At 42.5% G+C, this 10,878-nt stretch overlaps 1 protein-coding gene across 8 annotated transcripts in view; it reads left to right on the top strand.

Annotated features, from left to right (window-relative positions):
• Positions 1-10,878, top strand: part of nf1a (neurofibromin 1a) — a 267,335-nt gene that overhangs the window by 176,125 nt on the left and 80,332 nt on the right. For all 8 annotated transcript variants that reach the window (XM_050055234.1, XM_050055267.1, XM_050055217.1 and 5 more), the window contains 4 exons: positions 6,783-6,880; positions 7,707-7,853; positions 7,977-8,123; positions 10,051-10,161. In XM_050055234.1, the coding sequence (XP_049911191.1) occupies positions 6,783-6,880; positions 7,707-7,853; positions 7,977-8,123; positions 10,051-10,161 (503 nt within the window). The remainder of the gene's footprint in view (positions 1-6,782; positions 6,881-7,706; positions 7,854-7,976; positions 8,124-10,050; positions 10,162-10,878) is intronic.

Raw genomic sequence — 10,878 nt, 5'->3', positions numbered from 1 at the left:
CACTTTTTCACACAGGGCCATGTAGCTTTGGATTTTTTTCTTTCTCATTAATAAAACCCTTCATTTAAAAACTGCATTTTGTGTTTACTTGTGTTATCTTTGACTAATGTTTAAATTTGTTTGATGATCTGAAACATTTAAGTGTGGAAAACATGCAAAAAAGTAAGAAATCAGGAAGGGGGCAAACACTTTTTCACACCACTGTGTGTGTGTGTGTGTGTGTGTGTGTGTGTGTGTGTNATTTAAGTGTGGAAAACATGCAAAAAAGTAAGAAATCAGGAAGGGGGCAAACACTTTTTCACACCACTGTGTGTGTGTGTGTGTGTGTATATATATATATATATATATAATTATTGTCCAGCACTAGATTCATTTGAAAGGCCATGGAAAATGACTTTTTAACTTTCGCCACAGATTTTTAAATGTTCCAACCAACAACGGATTTAGGCCTACTTGATACTATTATAGTCATGTTATAGTTTTGTGGCCTGTGCTGCAAACCTTTAAACCTCTGTAGCTCCAGTGCTGTGTGCGAAAATGTTAATGTACAGCCCTGCTATTTATTTTACATACTTTTTCATTTAGATGTTGTGTAGCTGCATATTCTCAAACAGGGAAAAAATCCGTCTTTGTGACATTTTAAATGTGGCTTTGACTTGCAATTGAAAACATCTAGCCCATTTCATAGAAAATACTTATACATATATATATATATATATATTGTGTATCGCCAGTCAGCTTATAAATACCGAGATATGAATTTTTGTCCAAATCGCCAAGCCCTATTTTCTATAGGATAGGACAGAGTAGAAACTTTCTAAGCACATACTTCTTTGTCCCACAGTCCATCAGACTTAAGAGCTTCTGCGCCACCACATGTGTGTTATGGACTTGTTGACTGGCATGTAACAGTTGATGGTTGACCTTTTGGAGAAGTAAGGGCCTGTGTCCTCTTTCTTCAGCAGAAATGTGGAGGCAGGGCCCTGGGGAGCACTTCATCCCAAAACTTGATAAAGAAAAGAAAACACCTTCAGTGCTTTTTTGTAATGATGCACTGCGCTTGGGTTTCATTTCTTTAACAAAAAGCAAACAAAAAAATACTGATGTTAGTTAGGTAACTAGCTAATGCAACACTACGTTGACTACTACACTACGAGGGTTGACTACACAATTAACGAGAAGCTTAGAGTGATATGATGATAAAGCACAACACTCACCAGCAACACTCAGTGTCCACTGACCAATCTGCTCCCAATAATGAGCTTTTCTGTCTGTTGTGACAGTGACCTAGCTAAAGGAGCAGTAGTAACATCACCAGTGCCTTTCTGAAAGTTCAGAGATTTTCAACTAGAAGCACTTGGAGCAGCCGCATGAAACAGTGCCCTGAAATAAGACGCTGGGCGTGGCACTTTTTCTCGAGGTAGCTGCATGTGGCCACATGGGCTCTCTCCTCACTGGGAAAAATTGAAGACGCCATCGCTAAAATTGAAAAAGCTATGTGGACCTTAACAAGCCCTTACCTGTGCGTGAGATAAAGCTACCCTTATGCTGTGTTCCCACCAAACGCGATGAACGCGATTTAATCGCTCGTAACGCGAGTAACGCGCCGCCCGTAACGCCTGAGTTTCGACGCCTGACCATTTTGTTAATTCGCGTTGTCTCGTCACTCGCGCGAGTAGCGGGGAAGCCGGCTGTGCTAACTGGAGCTAAGCTAGTGCTAACGTTCATAGTACAACCATTCTGCAAACTAATTAAAGACACATATTTTCAGAACTTACCAAGTAGACCAGTCTCCTCTGCGTCTTTCACCCAAGCCTGCTCCTTTTTGTTGCGGTCTCTGTAGAGTAGACACGTAGTATCATATAGCTCCGGGTAGCCACTGACGACCATGGCTGAGATAACCACCATCGCTGCTTTGTACCTGCTCTGGAAGTCCCAAATGCGTCGGAGGGCCAAACGCCGTCGTTTTTGGGTTCACCCTATCCTGCAGAAGCGCATCCAGCTCGGCGAGTTTCACCACCTCTTCCAGGAACTCCGTCTGGATGATAGCCGCTTTCAGCGGTACTTCAGGCTGACTGGGGCCCAGTTTGAGGACCTGTTGGCGAGGGTTGGCGCCAGGATCCCCTGGCAGGACACCACCTACAGGCGCTCCATTTCAGCTGCGGAGTGTCTGTCCATCTGTCTCCGGTGAGTAGCAGTTTATTACTGTGTCAACAACTGGACGTTGTTGACACACGCCAGTGATGTCGGGAGATTCTCAACGCTGATTGGCTTTCGCAGCACAGCGTCACGCGAATTCGCCTCAAAAGTTCAATATTTTCAACTCGAGCGATGAGGCATTGGACGCGAATTTCACGTCTATCGCGCCACGCTAGACGCCTCTATCGCGTCCATCGCGTTGTGCTAGACGCCTCTATCACGTCCATCGCGTCGCGCTAGACGCGTCCATCGCGCTGCCCGGCGTGATTTCACGTCTAATCATGCCTTTGCATTGACTTTGTATGTAATCTTGACGCACGAATTTGCGAATTCGCGTTTGGTGGGAACACAGCATTACCAGACACCTTCAGTTATTTATCCACAATGAAAATGATACTTAAAACTAGTTGCACCTAATTTACAACCCCAATTTTAAAAAAGTTGGGAGGCAGTAAAAAGGAATGCAATGATTTGCAAACGGTACTTAATACAGTACTGTATTTCATGTTCACACTGATAAACTTGATGATTGTTATAAATATACACTCACTCTGTATTTGATGCCTAACACCTTTTCTTTTAACAACTCTCAGGTGATTTGGAGCTGACGGCACTTACTACTGAAGTTTTAAAAGTGAAATTCTTTCTTATTCTTGCTTAATATATGACTTCAGTTGCTCAGCAGTCCAAGGTTTTAGTTGTTGTATTTTGTGCTTCATAATGTTCCCCACATGTTCAGTAGGAGACAGGTCTGGACTGCAGGCAGGTCAGTCTAGTACCTGCACTCTTTTGGCTTTGAACTTTGAGCTAGTGATAGTCTGGATGCTTTTCCTCTTTAGCCCCAAGGACACAACATGCCTTTTACAGTCATGTTGGTTTTTAATGTAGTGTTGTCTGGGAGGTCAAAGGTCACATATATTCCCAGTGTTGGTTTTTAGCCTTAACCTTTACATGGAGTCATTTCCTCAGATTCCCTCAATCTTTTGATGATATTATAGACTGTAGATGGTGTAAGCCTTAAATTCCTTGCAATTGTGCATTAAGGAACATTCTTAAACTGTTGGACTGTTTGCCTTTGCAATTTTGCACAAAGTGCTGAACATCAAGCTGTCCTTGCTTTTGAACAACTGAGCCTTTTGAGGATGCCCCTTTCATACCCAATCGTGATATTATTGCATGTAGTTGAGGTAGCACGTTGAAAGGCAGATAATTATAGTTATAGTTTATATGTTGTATTGACTTAAAAGTGGGGCGCACTGGTAGAATGACTGACTGACTGACAGAATGACACACTGACAGTTTCCATGATTATGTACAGCATACCATACCATGACTTAGTCATGCCAAAAATTAGAAAAAAAACAAAACATTCGGCCACAGGGGGAGCCGCAGCGATCGTTCGCATGTTAGCCATTTTCAAGCATTTTTCTGTTGTTACAGTGTCATCCAGTTGCCAATTAGAGTTAAATTTCTCCAGTCACCTTGAGGCGTCCTGTTCTACATATCTACCAAGTTTAGTAAAAATTGATGTCTGTTAGGCCTAGATAAGAAATTAGCTCTCTAGCGCCCTTATTTTGTTTGATCGGGTCAATAATGGAGGGGTCTTCTCAGATTATGTGTGGTCATATGCCTACAAAGTTGTGTGGTGATGGGTGAAACCCTTGAGATGTTATACAACTTTATGTGATGAGCCACGCCCTCCGCAATATTCATTGGCTTATAGAAACTTAGTTTTAGTAAGTTTTCCAACTTTTGCCAAGAGGGAACTTTAGATATTGGTCCCTAGATTATGTTCACCGAGTTTCATGCAGATCGGTCAAACTTCCTAGGAAGAGATCTATTTTAAGTGTTTTTAAAAAAAATTCAAAAAGACGGAAAATCTATGTAACCGGAAGTTATGGGTTCTTGAGGCAAATTTGTTCCTCGTGAGGAGAGGCATCTCTGTGCAAAGTTTCATGTGTCTACTACATACAGGGCAGCGCTCGACAGTGCGAGTGTTTCACTCGCATTTGCGACTGAAAATAGGTGTGTGCGAACTGTAAAAAATATTTAGGGGCACATGTGCGCATAAAAAAATCAGCCGAAGCAGCCTGTATTTTTGTCAATAAAAAAATATGATAATCTAACCGCAAATGTTGGAGGAACTCCAGCCGCCTTCCCTCTTCCCCGTGTGACACGGGTATGGGCGGTTTTCCAAGCCACTGTCGGCACAAGGAATATAAGTCCCACTGTCGGCACGGTGGAAATAAGTCAAAGTGTGGCGGAGGAGACGGACCGGGTTAAGCAGCGGACCTCTGGGGAAGCCCTCTCCCCTCTCCCCGCAGTGAGGGACCATTCTCCAAGCTACCGCTGCTGGGCAGCGTGGAAATAAGTCAAAGTGTGGAAGAGATGGACCGGGTTAAGCGGCGGACCTCCGGGGAAGCCTGCTCCGTTCTCCCTGTAGTTAGGGACCGTTCTCCACGGCCAGGCTGTCAGCTGGGTGGAAATAAGTCAAAGTGTGGCGTAGACGAGGGACCGGGAAAAGCAGTGGACCTCCAGGGAAGCCTGCTCCGTTCTCCCCGCAGTTAGGGACCGTTCTCCACGGCCAGGCTGTCGGCTGGGTGGGAATAAGTCAAAGTGTAGCGGAGAAGAGGGACAGGGAAAAGCGGCGGACCTCCGGGGAAGCCTGCTCTGTTCTCCCCGCAGTTAGGGACCGTTCGCCACAGTACCCCTGCTGGGCAGGGTGGAAATAAGTCCTGCAGAGTTTCAGAGGACCTGGAGAATGTTTTAGGATAGTAATAACATTATATAAGATAATCATATTGCAAAGATAATATATATAAGATAATAACATTAAATACAAAATTAAATTGCAATACTTTTTCAAAACTTGATGATTTTACCTTTCTGTACATTTTGTATACAAATTCATTAAATAATTTTGCTTGTAAATGTCTATTTGCATCACGTTTATTACGGAAAACACATTATTTGATCAATTTACATTGTGCCCCTAAAGTTCTTTGTGCGCTCCTTACTTTTTCAACTTAGGAGCACATGTGCTCCTTGGGAAAAAAGTTAGCGTCAAGCCCTGCGGGGCATTAGATATGCCCATTCAAAGTTTGCAATTTCAATCGGTTGCTATAGGGCCCCCCCTATGGCCAATTGATGTAATATTGCTTCATCTGCATCCTCCTATTACCCTCTACCATTGTGCCAAATTTCACATGGATTGACCAAGTCAGTGAGGAGAAAAACGTGGAACAGACACACCCACAGACACACAGAGTTTTCGTCCTTATATAGTAAGATATGCCTAAAGTGTGTCATTTGTCTGTTTTTTAACCAATAAAGAGTGGTTGTAGCATGTCAATGACATTTCCATTTGATTCCTGGTGTCAAAGTTATATGAAAAAGTCGGTTAATTTGTCTTTGTATGTTGTCTGGTTGAGGAGTTATGAAAATCTGCGTTTTCCGCCATTAGTGTGGACATCAATTCAAGATGGCCACCAAATGAACCCCATGAGCCATGAGTTGACCTTGGCAACAAAACAAATTTTCAACTAGACTTAGGGTGCTAAAAAAACAAGGTTACAAAAAAATGCCATGTGGGTACATGGGAACCTATCTCTAATGCTAGACTAATGTGCTTGTTCATTTTTTATCATTTTGACACAGTAGGCCATATGGAATAATGTCACCATTAAATCCACTGTCACCATTCAATAGTGTTTAAACTAGACCCTAGGCTTTGTGTACTATTGGGCTGAGGGCTTGGAAGTTAGATCACAATATTTCTCAGGAATTGTTGCCTGAATCTTTTTTTGGTTTCCTGGGAAAAATCCCTGCCCAATCCTGTGACTGTGTGCTAAGATCATCTTTGTGCTTACATACTGATCAGTATTATGTGTAGGAAAAAAAGACTCCTTCTCCAAACCTCATTAATGCTACCACACAACTGTTGTAGCAATAGTCCCACCCTTGAAGTGCAGTTATTATGGTAATATAAGCGCTTCAACGTTTGAGCTGCAGGTTACTTTTCATGCTTCAATGTGGATTCAGGCTTGTTGAAAATTAGTGTGAAAAAAATGGGCAGCACATTCTGTTAACTATGGAGGCAGTTCAAGAAGTGACTTCATCAGACATACAATTCAAAGTACAGAGTGGTGTACAGCTTGTTTAACATGAAATGAAATTTAGGCCCCAATTTTATTCTGGCCTTCCTCAAACCACAGAAGCAAGTGAAAAAAGTTGCATGTCAAAGACTTTCCTTCTCTGAAACTCAGCTCAGCACTGAGGTTACAACAGCACTGGGACAGATCAAACTGGTAATGTTGGGTATCTGGTAGCCCAGTTCTGTAGAGTTGGAATTGTGCTTCCTCCACCACACTGCAATTTCTAAGTGGGATTGCTGTTCTACTTCTAGCAAAAATACAATAGAAAATTATAATGAACATCCTTTTATCAGTTGTCCACAGTGCTGTGGTTAAAGTCAAATATCTTCTATGGTAAATTTTGTCAGTTACTGCATTGCAGAGCTGCTTACACTAGCAGTTAGTATTGTTTTTGGTATGCATGTTGTGTATTCCTGTCTTATCCTTCAGATTCTGCAGAGCATTGCAAACCATGTCCTGTTTACAAAAGAAGAACACATGAGGCCTTTCAATGACTTTGTCAAGAGCAACTTTGATTCAGCCAGAAGGTAAGACACTCCCCTCAACTTGTTTAAAAAAAATATCCAAACTAGTTTGATGAGAAGCATTGCTGTGGTTCAGACTACAGCTGCAGGCCTCTCAAAGGGTTGAAGTTAGAGGTTGTCATGGCTTCAGAGGAATGGACCTGTGACAAGGGATGTCCCTATCAAGTGTTTTTGCCCCTGATCCTGAGCCAAGTCATTTAATGTTAAATATTTGCTAATACTGACTCCTGATTTGATAACTCCATTTGCTTAGATAACACAGCTGAAGAGTGCACACTTAAACTACTTTAAAGTTATTAAAATCAACCTGCCAACCTGAATGAACAGTATTCAGCTGCATGTTTATTTTTGTCATCTGAACATTCTTTCCATGATTAGGCTACATTTTGCAGTGGCACGGTGAGTATGGTTGTTGTTGGTTTGGGACAGAAGCTGTCTGAGGCAGCAGCAGGCTGAGCCATGAACAAGCTGCTGAAACCATGACCTACTTCGGAGCAACCGCTTTTGTGGGTTGTTTCATACTTGTAATTTCCTTTTGACAGTTTCATGAAGGTTAAGCGGGTTATTTTGGTGTTCTCACACCACTTGTGACTTTGCCTGTAAGGTCACAAGTTAGAATGCTTTACAACAGCTGTTGTTCATCCAGCTGTTCTTTAAAGTGTTCTGTTGACTATTTATGGTAGAACGTTGGATATAATAAACAGAGACCCCTCTAATGACAACATTGCTCTGCAGCACCAATGGTGCACAAAGCCCAGAGTATCTTTAAATACAGTTGTGTAGTGCCTGCTGATTTTCCTCTGTCTGTACTCTGTTATCTCCACAACAGGTTTTTCTTGGACATAGCATCTGACTCTCCTCCTAGTGACTCGGTCAACCACAGTCTGTCCTTTATTAGTGACGGTAATGTGCTGGCCCTCCACCGCCTGCTGTGGAACAACCAGGAGAGGATTGGCCAGTACCTCTCCAGTAACAGGTCAGGAGAGATGATTTGATGAAGTACAACACTGGTGTGTTCTGCTGTATGATCTTAATAATAAACATACTCTGTACCACTTAATCAGTTTTATGAAATGATTCATTCTGATGTAATTTCCAGGGACCACAAGGCTGTAGGCAGGCGACCTTTTGACAAGATGGCCACCCTGCTGGCCTACCTGGGACCTCCTGAGCACAAACCTGTGGCTGACACTCACTGGTCCAGTCTTAACCTGACCAGCTCCAAGTTTGAGGAGTTCATGACCAGGTAGCATTCCTACCAGGCTGTAACATAAGTCTCATCATGAGCTTGTTTTTGGAGCTCCTCCATTACATTTCCTGATACGAGCCAGTGACTGTCTGCTTTGTCTCATATTCTCAGTCACATTCTGCAGCTGTTATATTTCATTTTAAACTTTATTGTTCCTGAGGGTGAAATGTGTCTCCACAGTGTGTGTAGTGGTCATGCCATTCGGTAAATAATATAGGTCGAATGCTCAGCCTACTCAGCCATTATGACTTCTTCTGATTGGAATGTATTTGTGTGCACTTTGTGAACCTCACCTCTCCTCCTGCTTCATCAGTTGCTTAAAGGGTTGTGGGTGTGGTTCTTAATCTCAGTGAGATCGCAGAGATCTTTTCTTTCCTCTGCTGTCCCTTTTTCCTCTGTTGCAGCAGCAGGGGCAGCAGTCTGTCATATTGTGATATTCATTCATTCGCTTATTCATTGTCTGTGATTGCTTATCCTGATACAGGGTCGCTGGTTGGCTGGAGCCTATCCAAGCTGACATTGGCCAAGAGGCAGGGTACACCCTGGACAGGTCGCCAGAGTATCAGAGCCTCACTGATACAAAATTAATTCAAGGTCGTTTCCTGTAGCCTTTTGTATCAAACTTCATCACTCCTTGTGATAAAGGAAAAACTTGATATGCTGGATTTTTTTGCCGATATCCGACATGCCGATATATAACGACTCATTTGGCTGATGACCAATATCAATATATATATATATACACATGTATATATATATATATATATGTGTATGTGTATATATATATATATATATATATATATATACATATATACACATTTTTTGCCTCACCTAAGTTAAGAGATCATCAGGTCTCTTCTGTAGTGGAATAAACATTATATTATGCATGCATACTCTTATCATGATGGCCCACCAGCAGGTGGAGACATAAAATAGAATGCTTTTCACTGTATGCAATATTCATTCATTGTGCAAAATAAGAAAAAGCATGTTGGCCGATTCTAATAGTTAATTTTAAAACTGATATTGGACGTTACCAGTGATGTACTGATGTTTCCATGCATCCCTAAGTTTATTTACTTTATTAATCCCCCTGAGGGGAAATTCAATGTTTTCACTTTTGCTTGTCAATTACACATAGGTCCGAAAGACACACACATGCACAAACAGGACCTATACATGCACAAAGTGGAGAGATGTCAGAGTGAGGGGGCTGCCCTTGGTGAGGCGCCCCGAGCGGTTGGGGGGTTCGGTGCCTTGCTCAAGGGCACCTCGGCAGTGCCCAGGAGGTGAACTGGCACCTCTCCAGCCACCAGTCCACGCTCCATATTTGGTCCGGGCAGGGACTCGAACAGGCGACCCTCCGGTTCCCAACCCAAGTCCCTATGGACTTAACTTTTGGGGGCAGCAGTAGCTCAGTCCATAGGGACTGAGCTACTGCCGCCCCCAAAAGTTAATGCCAAGGTGTTATTGTAGCTGCTGTGTTGACTCCGCTTCATATCAAAGCCCCCCTCCATCAGTCTTTGTGAAACAGATACTGAATGTTGAGAGCTTGATGGGTATCTGCAACTGAAAACAAATGATGAAGCAATTTCTGATGACCTTCTGAGATTTGTGATTCATGGTTAGTTTTTAGTACCTTTCAGGAGGGCACTGGCTTAAAAATTGCAGTTGATCGCTGGGTGGAGTGTGCACTGCTATTAAATTTCTTTCCTTCCTCTAAATTGGTAGGATTGGTCAAATGCTTTGTGCAGATTTCCCCAATGGGATTAAAAATGTAATCTAATACTATAACAATCTAATTTAGAATATTATAGGATATTGCTCGAGTAAATCCTGATGTGGGATACAACAGCACTAAGTCCTAAAGCCAGTGAAATAAATTAGTGAGAGACTGATCCTGGGCTCTGTGTTTGTTCTGCAGGCACCAGGTCCATGAGAAGGAGGAGTTCAAAGCCTTAAAGACCCTCAACATCTTCTACCAGGCAGGAACCTCCAAGACTGGCAACCCAGTCTTCTACTACGTGGCCCGCAGGTAGGACCTGACCGTCAATCTACCTTCTCTCCTTATTGCCAGGTTAATGCCTGCTGCTTCTCAGCTTATACATGTACATAGTGCTGACTCATATCTATGCATTTCTCTGAAAGGTTTAGTGATGGAGGTTTTAGCATAACTAAGCACTTCTGTTTGAATAACTCTAATGGTCACAGCAGCCTATGGAAATGTTCCTAAAACAAAATAGATACTGTGGAGAAAAGTTGACAGTTTGTAAACTATACATGTGATGTTGTTTACGGATAACACATGGAAAAGCATAACAACTGTTCAACTGCTATGGTGCAGGTGGAGGTGAGGGCTCTTTTCTTCTTCATTGGGACTTTTGCACTCCAGATACAAATACATTGGAGACAGAGAGAGACAAACAGGCAGAGAGAAAGAGAGATAGACAGAGAGAAACAGAGACAGAGAGAAAGACAGTCAGAGAGAAAGAGAGACAGAAAAAGAGGGATTTTTTTTTGTTAACAGCATAGTATTTAAAGGAGCTATATCTCAAGGCAATTGAATCGAACGCAACTGGACTTGGTTTTGTCTCAGAAGACGTTTCACCTCTTATCCAAGAGGCTTCATCAGTTCATGCTTGTCTGACTAGGCTGAAACTAGTCTGACAAACTGGTGTGGAAGCACCCAGGTATTTAACCTCTGGGGAGGTCTTCACAAGGCCAATGATGTCACTGGTTCGTTAGTGCTCCA

Source organism: Epinephelus moara, chromosome 2 (genome assembly GCF_006386435.1).
Source record: "Epinephelus moara isolate mb chromosome 2, YSFRI_EMoa_1.0, whole genome shotgun sequence".
NCBI lineage: Eukaryota > Metazoa > Chordata > Actinopteri > Perciformes > Serranidae > Epinephelus > Epinephelus moara.
This window is presented reverse-complemented; position numbering and strand designations above follow the sequence as displayed.